Below are 17,619 nucleotides of genomic sequence, written 5' to 3' on the forward strand. Positions count from 1 at the left end.
TGAATTAAGTTTTGATATAAGTGCGCTGTTTAGATAATTCAACAGATTACTACTCCTGCATTTAGAGCCATATTTAATGTTGCATTACGGTTGCACTCGGCTGACACAAGCTCGCATTTAAAAACTCGTCAAAAGCATTCATAAGGGTACATGGGCAAATGTTCTCCAGACAAAATAGCTATTAATCTATTTTGAAATACTGGCTATTGGCTGCTGCTACAGCAGACAAGATAGGTTAAAAAGTTGTTGCAGGCTTAGGTGAGGATTAGAATAAAAAAACAAGATGCTGAAATAGAGGCCCCTTAATTTTTAGATTTAAAGCTGAAGACAACAAAGGAGTGGGATGGCAGAATCTCTCATTGCCTACGTTGCGCAACAACAGTACAGCAAGAAATGGAAGTAGATTGATTCCACCCCCTCCGCAGATGTAATCACCACTGCTCTAAAACCACATAGCGTGTTGTGGTCATGGAAAAGAAAACCGTTTATAATGGAAAAGACTGTCCCATGGGAGGTCAGAGTTCAGCCAGAAAATGAAATCCACTGCAAAATGAATACATAAAAAGAAGTCACAAGGACCAAGAGAGCCGAATGATTTAAGACATGATGACTCCCAAAAAGAAACAATGTTTTTTTGTTGTTTTGTTTTTAATCCCTGCTGCAAGTGTAACGTTACCATTTTCAAAAATCCTGGGATTGTGAAAGGGAAGTCTAAATGAAGCCTGCCACGTGGAAAGAGGAGAGCAACCTTAATAAAAAGGACTGGAATGGAGCTTTTGGCCTACATTTCATAACTCGACAGTACAGTGTTTCGTGTTACGAGGCCAAATTCATTTGAAAGACTGGAGTATCACACTGTGGGAATCATACGCTGCTAGGTAATCACGGGTTGACGCAACATCATCTTACAAGCATTTATTTAAAGCACAAACCTGTCACATCATAAAATTATAAAAATCTCAGTAGAGGGTGTATGTATTTTAAGGTCAAACAGGAATATTCCGCTTACAACGAAGTGTCACACGTGTCCCAAAACTGAAGCAGAAAGCAGTTGGTAGGAGAATCAAAGGCCAATTTAACACGATGCAACACACCATGTGTAGGAAAACACTGTGTGTAAATCCACATTTTGGACTGGAATGCAACCTCAACCCTTATCTTTTCTGATATAAAATGTTGCTCATGACTGTTAAACATGACTCACCTCCACATGTTAAGAGATTCTGTAGGAGCACAAGGTGCTCAGGGCACGAACATCGTGGAGTCCCATCCCCTTTGGCGATGCAGATGTGTGAACACCCACCGTTGTCACGGGAGCATGGATGTGCAGCTGGAGAAACACACAGGAAAGAGTATTAGATAGCATAAAAGAAATTGTAACTACTCCTAGCTAGGGCAAACTCGCAAAAACACTTGCAGACCACTTCTGTTTAAGTAACCAAGATTTCGCTACAAATTAACAGGAAGATAAATGCACGATTTTTCAGTTCAGTGCTCAAAAGCTGATTTACTACTTCGTAAGGACTGTGTGTCTCACAGTCACGGTGATGTGGAAACCTTTAAAGGACTTCTGAAAAGAACTCGGGCGCTCAGGTGAAGAGGAATGAGAAGGCAGGTTTGAGAAGGCTGCATTTACAGCATATCTAGACGTCCCACCTGCATTTCTAAGGTAGCCATATTAACATACGTTGCTACAGAATACCAACCCCCAAACCCCTCGGGAATTCTCCTCTAATCTTAAAGAGCTCTTAATATCTAGCCCCTCCGCTTCCCTGTTACTCACAAAACTGCAATATAAGCACACACAGGTGGTTTTTTTTAATTATTTTTAAAGACAGGAAGCTACACGGTTTTATTCCCAAATCAGTTACCCAGAAGCACTGAGTACCTGAGAGCTCCTAATAGAATCACTGTAAATGAGCATTAGGTGGGTAAGAAACAGGCACGGAGAAGTAAGGTCACTGTCTGAGGACCCCAGCCCAACAGAGTCAGCAGAGACCCGGTCTCCTGCCTGCTCATTCGAGCTGATGGCTGAGCATCTGCTGGAGCGATCTGTGGGGCTACAGCCTGTGTTATTTGTGACGCTGCTGAGCAATGCGTTCTTTACTGCTAGTAAGGACCAAAAACTTCCACGGGGAAGAAATGGTATAGATATCATAACTTCTGTGACGAAGTTGTTTTCTATCTGTTCAGGCTTCTCAGCAACCTGCTTTCGCCTTTAACAAATCCATTAATTTAATCCAGTGTTGGAGACATTACTGTTCGAGGCATGGGTTGCTAGCAGAGAAAGTGCGTGCGTATATACTTGTGTATATGTATTTTTACTCCCCTGTTGTAACAGAAGTCACCTATGTAGGACAGTTTTCAGCTGCAAAAAGTGATTCTTTTTAGCGTGACTTAGAAGAAACAGTACAGAAGAAACAGTACTCTTGCCATAAAAAATAAACATTTTAAAAAAACCCACGTGGGATGTAAAGTAATCTTTTAACAGTGCTGAGAATTAAAGAAAAATTTCTTTCTGCATCATTATTACCTTTGAAGTACACTAAGAATATGAGAAATGGCACAGAAGGAAAACTTGAGTATTGTAAAAGGAAAAAGGACATCTGGATGAGGATTAGCACAAAGAATCTACTACGGTTTAAATACTGATGCTACCGTGTTTGTTACAGCTTACCCACATAGGCAAGTGTCTTGGTTTGAGCAACACAGGACTAATTTCTCTTCTAATGCTTGGGAAACTGCACTTTTAGAAGATCCTAGTGTCTGAATTCCTGAAAATATTTACTTTCTAGCCAGCTAGGCTATGTGGGATTCAAGGTCTCGGTGTTTTCGAGCTTTGTCAGGTGCAGGGATGAGGAGGAGCGAGGTCTGGGCACTTGACCCAGGCCGCCTAACAGGATTATTTTATGCTATTAACATCACATTCAATATAAATTAGAAAGTTTGCTGCATAGTTTGCTCTCTCCCTTGATGGCCGCAATCCAGAGAACTTCTTGCCCCAGTGCTAGACCCCTGAGCCCTTCCCTTCCTCCTGAAGCTGTTGCACTCGCAGTGTCCAACATTTGTTGTCCCTGCCGGCAGCGCACAGCTTCCTGCTGATAGAATTGGCTGGGTATAATTACCGTACATCTTATATTAGTATTGGGATCAACACTGCTTCTTTAGTATTATTGTTAAATACTGAGTCTTATCCTATTAAATTTATCTATATTTCAACCCTCGTGTTTCCTTGCTTTCCCCAATTCCCCGTCCTGGGTGGGGAGAGGTCATCAGGTGATAGAATAATTAATGACAATAAATTGTTATGGGTTTTCAAACCGTAACAGCAAGTTTGAAAATACTTTCAGCTATCACAGAAATCAATGTATGTGGCACAGAGGGTTGTGGAGTAATTTATTCTGAAAATTAAAGCATTATATGCAAACGTACCCTCCCTATGTAAGAGAACCCATCACAGGCAACAAAGTTTAAAGAGGCCATTGGCATTAGTCCTCTGTTTCCCACATCTTGTTTCTGCCTTTATATTCTCTTTTATATTCCTATTAAGCAGTAGCAGCTGGAAGTTGTCATTCTGAGGAGTGACTACTTTAAGAGGTTTCTGCACTCTCCCTCAGACCACAGGAACTTGGACCACCAGTCCAGAAAAAGAAGGTCCTGCATGCATGACCCCTTTCAGAAGAGTGCACCTAAAATGGCTCCACCTCTGATGGAAGAGAAATTCCATATCCACAATAATTCATTACAGGAGCTTCCTGCCCATTCTCCCTCCCTCACTGGAGGATTTTAAATCATCATTCGTGCTGAGTCAAACCAGTCGTGCTTTACACAGACGTCAGAAACCACTGGAGAAAAGGCAAGTACAATCCTTTTCTTTCTTTTAAAAGATTTTTCCAATTCTTATTATTTGGTTGTACTTAAAAAATTAACGGCCATAATTATAAGTAGCTTTTAGAGTAAACTCAGTATCATATGAGCTTGCATAAAGCAGTAACTAAGCGTCATGAAATCACATATTCTAGTTGTGCAGAAATACTCCTCTGGAGAAGAACAAGGAACTTGTTTCTCCTCCTTTTCTAGGATCCCGACTGGCCAAGTCGAAAGCACTCCATGGCTTACTTGAAGACCACTGGCCAACTTTATTACAATATTCATCTGGATAAGGACTTGAGAGACAGTGACCAAGACTGAGAGACATCAGATATTGAAACAAACTTACAGAATTCCTCCATATCAAGCTCTTCCACAGCATGAATGCCTGTCAGGTGAGCAATTCGGCCTTGAATTCTAGTCCTTTTGTACCCGTTCACTTTCTCCACCCTCTCAATCATCTGCTGCTGACGATCGATCCAATATAAGTGATTCCCCAGCACAGTGAGTCCCATTGGCTGAAGGATGTTGGAGTCCTCCAGGGTCACACGGTTAGCACCTGAGATCAACAAAAACAAAGACTAGTTTTACACCAGTTGACTTTTAACTCATATCTTAAAAAAAAACAAACCCAACTAAAACCGAAGCAAAGCAAAGCAAAGCAAAACAAACCAAACGCTGAAAATAGTTATCTATACAGACATTGTCTTTACCTGCCTATGCAGACCAAGGCTCTGCTTGTTCAGCCTCACCTCAGGTAAATGCGACCAGTTGTCATATTATGAGGGCAAGCAGATACAACATGAAACACAGCTCATCCTTTCATACGCTGGCTGGTCAGCCAGCCATGATCAGCCTCACGTTGACGTGCTTTGTTATATGTGTACAGTCCCTAAAAGCCTGTGTCACCGATACAGACTCGGCTCTTGGGCCAAAATTTTTACAATACATTCACACACCAAGCTGTACCCTTTGTTGCAATCTACAAGCAAGAGTGAAATACAACCAATTAGCTTCACTGCCGTTACTCAAATAAAACACGTTCATCATGCAAAGGCAGAAGCAAGTACACAAACCCTGTCATATGCTGTATCACAACCACAGAGATATGGTCATGAAAGAGAAGCTCATATTCTAACAGCCATGCTTCTTCCTTCATCTTCTCTTTTTAGTTCAGTAACCAACCAGAAAACCCAAGCTCCAAGTATCTCAATATGCTCTTAAACAGGAACACTGTCAAATGCTCAGGTTTTCTGCTCTACAGAAACGTGTAAAAATCTGCTCTCAGCCAACGTGTGAAAACCAGTGTAAGTACAAATGCACTTATGACCGCTTTTAACTTTAATTGCTTGCAGTCTTCTACTGTGTGCTGCCCTACACTTAGTGGCATTTAAGTGTTGCTTTTGTTTTGCTTGTCTAGGGTGAACAAGAGATTCCAAATTATTCTGTTAATTCACAGAAACCATTTTCAGGCTGTGTATGCCTATGTATACTGGATATATTTGATTTTAAAGATAAGGAATCAAAAGAGAATCACAACTTGGTGCTTCTTCTGCTCTTTTATTTCATTTTGGAATACAGACCTTATGTCTGCTTGCATGTAAAAAATAGACATTTTTAATATCTACACAAAAAGAGATTAGAGAATCTGGATACATAATAAAAATGCTATGACCACTGGATTCAACTAATTTGCTGCATAAATTACACAGAGCTCAGCCAAGCATAAGAATGTAACGTTTATTTCAATTACAGATTCTACTAGTTTTGCACATAAAATTATTGCCTGCAATGACTCTTACTTGACTGTCACTGAGAAACAGTGTGCATTCAAATCAAATTTAGTTGTAGAGACATCAGAAATTCTTGGACTTGGAATTGGGGAGGGGGTTTAGTTCTTTAGCCCTGAATTTCTTTTGTTTCCAAACCCATGAGGAAGACGTCTTTGTTTCATTTCATTTTCCGAAAAAACCTGCACGAACTGTATGTGACAGTACAGTCCTGGTTGGAGGCTGACGTGTCTATTATTGTACACATTTCCAACATACCACCGGGTTTTACTCTTCAAAAGAGTACAAGAACAGAAGAGATGCACCTGCACTAATTTCACTAAATGGGCACTAAACCTGACCCTTAGTACTACTCTCAAGCAATGCAGTTCCTGAGATGTTCTTTTAGAACCTTAGAAAGAAAATTTAGAAATACTAGGAAACATTTTGACAGAAGAAGGTTCTCGGTGAACAAAGCACAGGGCACTTTGTTCATCTGCCCTCCATCCTGCTGAGCACCCTTAGCTCCTATGAACTTCAGTGTCACCGGATTTTCAAAGACGGCTGTCCTTCTGCCAGACTAAGTCTCACATTTTGACCCAAAAGCACACTTGTCAGCTGCATTCAAGATACCACAAGAATAGGAAAGCCTCATTTCAGTTTGATATAAAGCAAACTCCTTCAACATTCTTGACTTTTTGAAGTGTTAAATTGCTCATCCATTTAGATGTAAAAGGCAAGCTGGTTTCCTGAAGGATATCCTGAAGGCATCCTTCATGAGGTGTCAGGTGACGCTTGCAAGACAGCAGTCCTGCTAGAATCCTAGACTGTTTGAACAGTCTCCCAAATCCAGGCCTAAAACAGGATACAGTTTTTGGGGGTGTACATCAAGCATCATCTTTTTTCTCCCTCATCTGCAAAAAGCTGAACATGGGTGGTTTGGGAAGGTGCTGGAGATAGCACTCGTAAGGTGATTAATCTATACTATAATTAAGTTGGATTTGATCTTAAGTAAACAACTGTCCAAATTACTAATGAATACTTTTAAAAGGAGAGGCAAAGGGCACCTATAGCATTGGATGACACCATTAAATTGTTGTTTAGAAGAATGATCAAAACGAAAAACTCTATCTGAACAAATAAAAGGATATTTTCAACAGATATTGTTAGAAAAAAGAAGAGAAAACATGTTACAAGTAAAGAAGTGTCCAATTTCCATAGTAATTAAATACTTTGATTCCTAGAATGAAACAGATATGTAGTCTTTTCAAGATGGAAATCAATAGTTAAACGTAAAGAACAGCAAGCTGGAAGGACACAATTCCGCTATTTGAAGTCTAATTGAAAACAAAGTATGTTTTCACTGCAACCATTTCATAGCTTTTCCTGTCACTTCAACAATAATGTAAAACACTACTTTTTAGTTGACTGGTGTGGCAGACAAGTTATTTGCAAATAGTTTATGAACGTCTAAAAAGCATCAACAACTCCAAAGAAAAAAATTCAAGAATCTCATAGAGAAAACTGTTAGACAGGTTTATAGCTCTTTCGTCCCTCTCCGGAAGCTGGGCATTGGACACCTGAAGTTATTCCTTGATTTAGCAGGATGCTGTAATCAGGGTGTACTGCAAGCTTCAGAAACCCCCATAATCACGTCATCTCTCCAAGCCTAAAAGGGAATAAGGTTGTCTAGACTAGACTAATTGCCATGAAGGATGCTATACACAATTTGGGTCCAATTTATTCAGCAGCCTCAGTTTACGCTAAAATCCTTTTGCTAATATGTGCCCATTTTAAAATATTTTGCTCAGAAAATACTTTTTAGAGGAACTAATTCAAGCAATGTAACTTCGGCTGTCATATTTTTTCTAAAGTTGTGCTGCAAGACTGCAAAATATTTTAAAATAAAAACACGCGGTTAACTCATTTAAAAAATCAACAGTTCAGTGAATCAAATGACAGTGAGCTCAGCTAGATCAAATACAATCAATAGTCTTCTGGCTACATGATACATATCTTCTAGCTAATAAACATTGTTTTCTTTTAATCCTGTATCTTTCCCCTGCTTTTATCTTAGTTATAGGGTTTGATTCTTTAGCTGTGAATCAAATAAATGTGCACTAAAAGCTTTGGTTCAATATTAACCGGAGAAAGTTTAGTCTTCCCTGTAAAAAAGACACAAAGAATTGGATTAAAACATGCATCAAGTATGGAAATATAACCTTACATGGAGTTTTAATGTCACGAAAAGGAAGAATGCATACAAAGGAGACTGCAATCACAGGATACAACTACCAGCATGTGATGGCCTAGCTGCTGATTTGTTCACGTATCGGTTTACTTAAATCCTATTGTCAGGTCTTATTCATTCAAGGTTTAGATCTAAAACAATATTAAACAGACTCCTCAGCATTTTGCTCTGTATTATGCAAGGACACAGTCTGTCTTCCAACCTGCAACGTGACAAGCAAGAAGCACTTGCCCCCTGCCCGCTCCCATCTGCCAGCTGTGACTCAACCTTGCATGCCTGTTAAATCCAAGGGGAAAAAAGGATGCTTATGAACGTACAAGTAGAAGACATATGCATAGCTAGGTCCACTGTATGCTACAGCCTCATTAAGTAATATGGCTTCCTATTACATGGGGGTCACCTTTTTATCAGTAGCAGCACTAGTTATTGATCCCCTCCTCCCTCCTCAATTCAGTAACTTCTCCCTGGTATGTTCCCGCTCTCCCAAACCGTATGATTTCCACACAATCTTCTTTAGTGCCTCGTCTCTCTTTCTTGCGTTTGTGGATACCACTTCAGCTACAATACCTGCATGATGTGCTGCTTTTCTGTCTTGTCCTTTTACTTCTGGATTTCCTCCTACAGCACTTCTCCTTTCATCATGAGACAAACCCCTCTCAGTATCTCTGATGCATTTTGTGTTACGTGTCCCACTCTGTCAACCTCTCCTTCTCACACATGGGTTGTTTGTCAAGCCTCGTCTCCCTCCTGTCTTCTTTTCACCTACAAATTTTTGTAGCTTCTCTGATGCCTATCCTGGATTGGACATTTTGTGGCTACACAGGCCGTTTGCCAGTACCCCCCTATCCAGCTTGATAACTGAGGAAAGACATGGGCTGCTTTACCTTCCCAGCTCCAGTTTCATGTTTTTATGCCCTGTCTGGCAGAAGTGACCCAAGTCCGACCTTGAGTCAGTTTTAGGTGCTCAAAAGTGAACTGTCCTTGAAAAAAGTGAACAATTTTCTCCTGTTTTAGTTCATTGTCTCACTACAAGGGAAGGATGTGACTCCATGGCAAGAAGAGAAGAGCTGCAAAAAATTGGAGAATCAGCATTTTATGGCAGATGCCAATCACTAAAACAGCCCAGCTTCTACTCCCTCATAATTGCTCACTTCTCTCTGCACTTCCTTTAGGAGTTTCATTTCTTGATAAACAGATGCTGATGAGAGAAGAAATCACGAGTCAGAAAGTAGGGCCATTGGATCCTCTGTGCTGTACTGCTCACCAGATGAGCGATCCCATTTCTCCACTTCTTCAGCACTATCAAGTGCTTTTAAAAGTCAACGATGAACAGTGATCTCTAAGATCTTTTGCTATGGACATTGAGTAATGCTTTATTTTACTAATATGGAAAAACTGCAATGAGTTGACCTCTCTCCACTGTTCTGCAACACTGGTATTCCAGATGAGCTGCCTTATCATCCATCTTGGAAGAAAGCCATTCCCCTTCTTTCTGTTTGTTTTTCAAGCTACCTTGATTTACTAAGCTATAAACTCCAGAGAAAGAAAAATTGAAGAGTTATGCAAACTTTTCAAACCATAAGGAAAACCAAAAAGGCATGGTGTGGGTGATTTAGGGGTTCCATGACTGGCAACACCTATTTAAATCTGATCTTGCAAGAATTGCCTTCAAGAACACATCAAAAGTCAAATGGCTCTCTTGGAGGGTGGTGATCATTACAGACATGTTTATTCCAATCACATCAAAGACAGGAGCCCACCAGGAACTGTTATCTGTGACTGCCTACACAGAACTGGCAACAGTGGGGACAGAAATTACTGGGGTCAGCATCAAAGAGGGAACGATGTCCTAAACACACACACACACTCCGCTCCAAATGTTTAACTGCATACCACATACCTGACAAGTCACAGCTTTCGATGCGCTTCAGATCTGCATCCACCCAGAAAAGCTTTCCAAGTTTGTTGTCAATCACCAGTGCTACCGGTCGGATCAACCCAGTTGTAAAAAGCACTTCTCTCTCTGTGCCATCAAGGGCTGCACGCTCAATCTTGGGAGCTCGCTCTTGCATGTTGGTGAAGTACATGTACCTGAGAACAGAGACACCCGCTGCTGAACTGAGAGCTTCGCAAGGGAGGCAACTCACCTTTGCACACAGGTTCTACATTGTAAGTGGGAATAGTTTAGGCAGGGATGACTGCAGTGACTGCTGCTCCCAGCTCCAAAGATCCAGATCTGTCAGCTGCAGAACCCCAAACATTTGCTAACCGGTATACTGAGACAGCCTGAAATGAATAGCATTTGTCCTTAAAAGACCAGGCCATAAAATGCCTCAGCAGCCAGCACCGCTGCACCGGCAGCACTGTACCTGCAGTGGAGGAGGCGGTTATAAGAGACTAGCACAGGCTTTCTGCAACTGTCCTTGGATAAATCTGTCCCCACCTGCGATTCAAAGCCCAGCAGCTCTTTCTGACAAAAAAACATTAACCGTCACCTCCTCTCCTTCTGGGTTGCCTTTCTTCTCAGTAAGCAAAAGTTCCTACCAAACTCGAGAGGAGCAAAGATCACAGAAGGAAGAACAACTGAGGATGGCATGTTCCTGATGTCCAAGTTCCAAGAATTCTCTCTATCTGCCTAAGCCAGTTCAGCTGCAAACAGAAGCAGTCTCTGCGCTCCCCCTGCATAGTAAAAAAGGGGTTGCGCACCCACATGATGAACTGAGAACTCCCTCAGGGAAAAGTCCACCATTTTTTCAGTGGTGCATAACTTGGGTGAACTCCCTAATACAGTGGGCTACACTGCTGCATGGCCTTCAGTGATGAAACAAGGAGGAGAGGCAGCAGTCAGAACCTGTAGCCAAGGAAGAGGTGGAGGGAAGGATTTCTGGAATTAAGGCAGAAGTTCAGTACGCAGATCGCTCATTCAGCTCTCACAGGTAGTCACAGTGTTCAGAACAGTCTCTCCTCCATCTTTTCCTCCTTTAATTTGAAAAGAACCACGGAATGGTTCGGGTCGGAAGGGACCTTAAAGATCATGTAGTTCCAACCCCCCTGCCCTGGGCAGGGACACCTCCCACTAGACCAGGCTGCTCAAAGCCCCATCCAGCCTGGCCTTGAACAACTTCCAGGGATGGGGCAGTCACAACTTCCCTGGGCAACATGTTCCAGTGCCTCACCACCCTCACAGTAAAGAATTTCTTCCTGAGTAAAGAATTTCTTAAAGATAAAGAGATTTATCTTGAAATCATTTGAAAACCTGACTAGAAGATTTGAGAGTTTTAGAGATCAACAAACCCAAACACCCATTTTAATGGAGAAAGCAGATAAGCTTTTATAAATACAAACTATGTCCAAGTGACTTAGTCCCAATAAGATTAGAATCTTTCCTCTAATCCCCCTCTCCCCACACCAGCTTTTGAACTGTGCAGAGTACACTGGGTATTGTATAAAACACCAATCTTCTAAATGCTCCAGACAGAGTCTCTGAGTACTACTGTATCCACACAGTTACTAAATATTGTCATTCAACATCTGGCAAGCACACGGTAAGCCATTTAGTAGCAAATTGGGATTTAAGCATCTAACATTAAAAAGAACAGTAAAGGACCATCTTTGACCTCTAAGAATGAAGCTACCAACCACCTGAAGTGGAGGTGGGGTCTGCTGCCTTGCAGCAAAACAACCTATTTTCATCCAGTGGGAAATCACGCTAGTGCATCCTATCTGTTGTAATTCATTTCAGAAGTTTTTGAGATACACATCAAGACAGAACTAACATTAAAATGTATAGAACACAAGGGGTTTGTTTGTGTGTTTAACTTCATACTGTTACATTAGCAGGAATAGTTGTATCATATGAGAGATCCCTTTTTTTTCCCGGAAACATGTTTTATGAAGACCAAACATTTATGAGCCAGATCCCCAGCTGATACAAACACAGTGTAAACTCTCCTGATTTTCCTATTAGGTGGTGGGGCTGTGCACTCACGCAGCAAACGGGATAAGGTGGTTTGGCCCCGCTTCCCCACCGGGGTTAGTTCTTCACTGTAACCAGCCACGTGGCTGTGTGAACTTCTAAGTCGGCACACTAGAGCAGGCAGCAAAGGAGAGAACAGGAAGAGAAAGCTGGATACCTCTAAAAGCCAGAACGGGACAAGCAGTCACCTACATCCTGAATAAAAAAACATGCAAAAATTCTCCCTTTTAAAATACACAGATGCAACACAAGATTCACACGCGCAGCTGACATACATCCCAAGAGTGCTCTGTACAAGGTACAGAAAGCAATCTCACCCTCGCTCTGCGTTCACTACAATGGCTCTGGGCTTGTCGTGATCCCCTCGCAGCACCATCCCAATTGACTCGCCGTTCAGCCTGTGGACATTGACTGAATTTGTGGCCTCACAGGTCCAGTACAAGGTATGGCTGTATATATCGATGCTGAGGTCATGGGGCTGCTTCTCTGGGTTCTGGCTTTGGTTTGGAGTACTCATAACAGTGAAAGGCTGCAAGAAAACATACAGGGAACAATTTCCAGTAATTATTCTTATTATTTATTGAAGAAGACCCACTTGATGGTCCAGGAACACCTAAAACCACCCACAAGGAAACAACAAATACAAGAAATGCAATAAAGCTTAACAAAAAAGGATTTGACTCAAACTGTGGATTAGAGGAAAAATATCTGGACAATATTTGTACCATTATGCAAAACTCCCCAGAAAGCAGTTGTGGGGCCTCCTATAAGTAGAACTAACTAGCAGGAGACGGAAGAAAACTATAGTGAATGTTTATGCATGGAACGATCTTGAATGAAACAATGCAAGAAACAAGGCAGCCTTCTGGCCAGACCTGCAGTGTTATACAGTCAGATGAACAAATCTCTATCTCTTGCCAAAGCCTCCTGAACTTTATTATTTGTAGTGTAGTAAATATTGATTTTCTTTAAGTCCTGACTTCTCTTAAAAACTAAAATCTTTATTGAAACTTGGTTCTGTTCGTTTAAATGTCAAACAGCTACCTCTCTGCCTCACACCCATACTAACAACATTACCTTGCTTTGCCCCTCGTGTCTTTATGATGGAACTTACAAAACTCGACATTATTGCCAAGTTCCTGGAATCGTTACCCTCAACCCCTCCCAATCTAACTAACATACTGTTTACTACACTTTTTAACTCTACGTTGAATACTAACATAGACTTCAACACCTTATTTCTGTGAAGAGCGCTAGAGTGTATAAAAAAATCCCTAAAGGAAAATAATCTTTCTGTTTAATGTTACACAGGCTCCACTAGCTTAACAGTCAATCCCAGTGCCATTGGGATAGCAATACTGCCGGCAGGACTCCCAACACCAAAGTAGCCTTGAGAAGTGAAATGCTTCTGGTGACATGATAACGGTGAGGGGAAAGCAGTGGCTTCCTTAAGTGTCCTCATGCAGCACTCCCAATCCAAACACAAGAACAGTACCAGAAAAAGTTCATATGGCTCAAGAAAGCTAAAGACACCATTCTGTGCTCAGCTTAAGCCAAATGAATTACCCAACACAGCATTATTTGGGAAAGTTATATTTCCACAATTTGGTTTTTAAGCCTTCAAATTCTACGTAGTGATATACAGGCTTTTTTCTTTTTATATAAAGCTTTACCCCTATTTTTTCTTGACAGTGTGCCTAGAAATAAAAAGAAATAATTATTTTCCTGAAATCAAAGGTAACATTACCCAGGTATGAAATTCATATGCATCACCTGCAAGCAGCACGATTTAACAAAATTAAGTAAATATAGTTGGTGAAAATTGGAAACTCAAAATTTGCAGGGGATCTGCATCTTCAAAGCTGTGCGACCAAGGCAGAGGAAAGCACAGAGCAAATGAGCCTCCATTGCAATTTGCACCTAGCAAGTACCAAAGAGAAGCTAGACTACAACAATTAGCACCTACCATAATCCCAAAAAGCAAGAGCTTCTTCAAAATTCATCCACAACCCAGGTGGCTGCTCATCCCAACATACCTCCTCCCAATCTTAAAAGTAATGGCCAAAAAATAAAATTGTCATCTCTTCCTTTAAAGGAAACCGTAAAACCGCTGATGCATGAAGAGACCAGTCCACTTCCACTGATATCATGCCATATTGTTTAGATAGGACTGCCCAAGAACTAAGAAAATATAACTTGTCCATTCTCCATTTCGTTTTTCTTACTCAAACCATAGTTTGTAAAGAGTCTGTTATCTTGACCTGGGAGTTAAGCTCTGTTAACACATAACGCTGCCTGGAAGAACAGGACATTTCTTTCCACTGTTGTGTGAATAACTAGTGCAAAAGAATAATGCCCCCACCTCAGTAAAACAATTAAGCATGCGGCTATGCCTATCCCTACCTGGCACAGCACTCAACTCTACATTCACTCAGGGTTTAACTACAGCTTGGACAGCTGAGAGTTTCATTCTGAGAGCCTTTTACAACGATGACAATGTTACCAGACAGTTGGCATGCACAATATTGATTTCAGAATATAATTTATCTGTCATCAGTATGAACAGTCGGTCTGGCTTACTTCAGTGCCCATCCTTAAATAAAGATCGCGATTCAAGCCTTAGAGTTTCAGATACATATGACGTGCTGTTATTCCATTACACTTCTTTGTGTATAAATTAAAATCACGATCCTAAAAGCCTTCAGTAGTTTTCACATATAAATAGAATATACATGAATACGTGCTGGCAAGAGTAAAGTTTAAATCAATGAATCCTTGGTGCACAGGACAGAAAGGGAAAGTTGAGCATAAAGTGCAAAGCACACAAAAAGACCGATGCAGAACTACATACACCATGTAAACTTGCCTGAGTGCCATCATCTTTGGCTCTTTTTATAATATTCTGACGTCCATCCACCCAGTAGATCAATTTATCTAAGGGATCATAATCAATAGCCTTGACATTCCTGAGACCGTGCACGGGCAGGATGATATCTGGACTTTGCTGATCATCTGGTATCATTCGGCTGATTGCAGATTTCTGGCTGAATAACAGGAAGCTGGCAGGGGCTGAAACAAGCCAAAACGGAATGCGTAAGAAAATGCAGCTCACACAGTCAAAAATACACCCGCACAAAAGACAAAGAATATTTAGGACAAAATCCCAGAGAGACAATTATATCCACAATGAAAATTAAGGTAATTAATAATTGGAGATTTTTGCTGTTAAGTTGAAAATGTTTCTTTGTGTACTGCTGGAGGTAAACGTGCATACCCTCACACAGAAAGTATTTCCTTTTCATATTATAAAATAACTATGTCTCTCATGTGGAATTTAAGTAACATGAGTGACTGTGGGCAATGCACAGTCACAGGTTCTCCTATATTATCATAGAATCATTTAGGTTGCAAAAAGACCTTTAAGATCATCAAGTCCAAGCATTAACCTAGCACTGCCATGCCCAGCACTAGACCATGTCCCTGAGCACCACATCTACACGTCTTTTAAATACCTCCAGGGATGGCGACTCAACCACTTCCCAGGGCAGCCTGTTCCAATGCTTGACACCCCCTTCAGTGAAGATGTTTTCCTAATATCCAATCTAAACCTCCCCTGGCGCAACTTGAGGCCACTTCCTATTACCCTATTGCTTGATACTTGCGACAAGAGACCGACCCCCACCTCACTACAACCTCCTTTCAGGTAGTTGTAGAGAGCGATAAGGTCTCCCCTCAGACGCTCCTCATAAGACTTGTGCTCTACACCCTTTACCAGCTTCATTGCTCTTCTTTGGACACGCTCCATCACCTCAATGTCTTTCTTGTAATGAGGGGCCTCAAACTGAACACAGTACTTGAGGTGTGGCATCACCAGTGCTGAGCACAGGGGGACGATCACTTCCCTAGTCCTGTTGGCCACACTATTTCTGACACAAGCCAGAATGCTGTTGGCCGCCTTGGCCACCTGGGCACACTGCTGGCTCACATTCAGCCGGCCATCAACCAACACCCCCAGGTCCTTTTCTGCCAGACAGCTTTCCAGCCACTCTTCCCCAAGCCTGTAGTGTTGCATGGGGTTGTTGTGGCCCAAGTGCAGGACCTGGCACTTGGCCTTGTTGAATCTCAAACAGATGGCCTCATCCCATCGATCCAGCCTGTCCAGATAGATCCCTTTGATAGAACCTTTCTACCCTCAAGCAGATCAACACTCCCGCCTAACTTGGTGTCATCTGCAAACTTACCAAGGGTGCACTTGATCCCCTCATCCAGGTCACTGATAAAAACATTAAACTGAACTGGCCCCAGTACTGAGCCCTGGGGAACACCACTTGTGACTGGTCCCCACCTGTATTTAACTCCATTCACCACCACTCTTTGGGCTTGGCAAGCCAGCCAGTTTTTTACCCAGTGAAGAGTACACCTCTCCAAGCCCTCAGCAGTCAATTTCTCCAGAAGAACGCTGTGGGAGACGGTGTGAAAGGCTTTACTAAAGTCTAGGTAGACAACATCCACAGCCCTTTCCTCATCGACTAAGCAGGTCATTTTGTCATAGAAGGAGATCTAATTAGTCAAGCAGGACCTACCTTTCATAACCCCGTCCTTTCTTCCAGTTAAAATTTCCTTATACGCTACTGTGCGAGGATGCCTGAATCTTTGTTGTTTTGTTTTTCTTTTTTTTTAAAGTCAACAGTCCATTTTCTATTAATCTGTTGTTTTTACTAGAAACTTAAATTCTTATTGGACAATCAGTGAACTGTCAGGCTCAAAATATCACACACAGGGGGGAAAAGAAACTTATATGAATTTCAAGTGCATGTTCACATTGTGCAGCCTGCTTAGGAGGCTGTCATACTGGATGTTATTTTTGCCAATTTTATTAAACACTTAAGAGAAAAAGACATTTTTTGTTTAGAACTTCTAATCCACCCACCTACACACTTAAGTAAGGACTGGGAAAGCTTCAATCACACAGCTGAATCACCTAGAAAGCACTTCTAGTAAAACAAGAAAGCCCAGACTTGACAGCACTGTTATTTCTAAGATTTGAAATAAAAATCTTCAGCCCCAATTCACGTCACAAAGATGGATATAAAACTCAATACTCTGTCCTCATATTTAAAGATCACCTTTAAAGCCAGAAGCTTTGAAATGGACTTGTGATACCCCTTCCCTTTCTAAACTGAAAGGGATCACAAACACCTGGGAGCCACAAGCACCGAAGAATATAGAAGCACACAAAAAGGCTTACAACTACAGTTCCTGCTGTTGGGATCCAAGGTATAATGAGCAGCACAGCCGCACCTAAATCCATTTGGTATGGCAAGGCACAAGTGCCCACAATGGCCATTATTTTGCACACAATCATTCAAGCCATCCTGACGTGAAGAATGGAAGACCAATATATCCATCACAAAATCCAAATGGCCCTGAATAAGTGTCCTGTTCTTCCCATTGGTCTTGTCCGCTCTTTCTATGCTGTGAAGATTCCAGTCTGTCCAGTAGATGTAGTCACTGTATTGGGTTAATCCAAATGGATGAGGTAGATCATCTGCTATGATTTCTCGTTCTTGTCCTGCAAAAATAAGGATAATCAACTGAAGGACAATTCCCAGTTCATGAAATGAAGAGCGTGACTGGCATCAAGAAGTTTTTTCTTCCTTTTTTAAAGTAGTACCTCATTTCCCAAGTCAGCATCATGGAAGTCATTATTAAGCAGTATCTGCTGAAGAGGTAACCTAAACGCTTGCATTCAA

The 17,619-nt window shown here is 41.5% G+C and overlaps 1 protein-coding gene across 2 annotated transcripts in view; it reads right to left on the reverse strand.

Moving 5' to 3' along the window:
• LRP5 (LDL receptor related protein 5) overlaps positions 1 to 17,619 on the reverse strand; it is a 159,293-nt gene that overhangs the window by 15,411 nt on the left and 126,263 nt on the right. For both annotated transcript variants that reach the window (XM_074585551.1, XM_074585550.1), the window contains exons 12-17: positions 17,115 to 17,438; positions 14,733 to 14,935; positions 12,184 to 12,395; positions 9,791 to 9,981; positions 4,220 to 4,429; positions 1,205 to 1,330 (exon numbers count right to left, since the gene is read on the reverse strand). In XM_074585551.1, the coding sequence (XP_074441652.1) occupies positions 1,205 to 1,330; positions 4,220 to 4,429; positions 9,791 to 9,981; positions 12,184 to 12,395; positions 14,733 to 14,935; positions 17,115 to 17,438 (1,266 nt within the window). The remainder of the gene's footprint in view (positions 1 to 1,204; positions 1,331 to 4,219; positions 4,430 to 9,790; positions 9,982 to 12,183; positions 12,396 to 14,732; positions 14,936 to 17,114; positions 17,439 to 17,619) is intronic.

The sequence above is a fragment of the Larus michahellis genome, chromosome 4 (assembly GCF_964199755.1).
Source record: "Larus michahellis chromosome 4, bLarMic1.1, whole genome shotgun sequence".
In the NCBI taxonomy this organism is placed as follows: Eukaryota; Metazoa; Chordata; class Aves; order Charadriiformes; family Laridae; genus Larus; species Larus michahellis.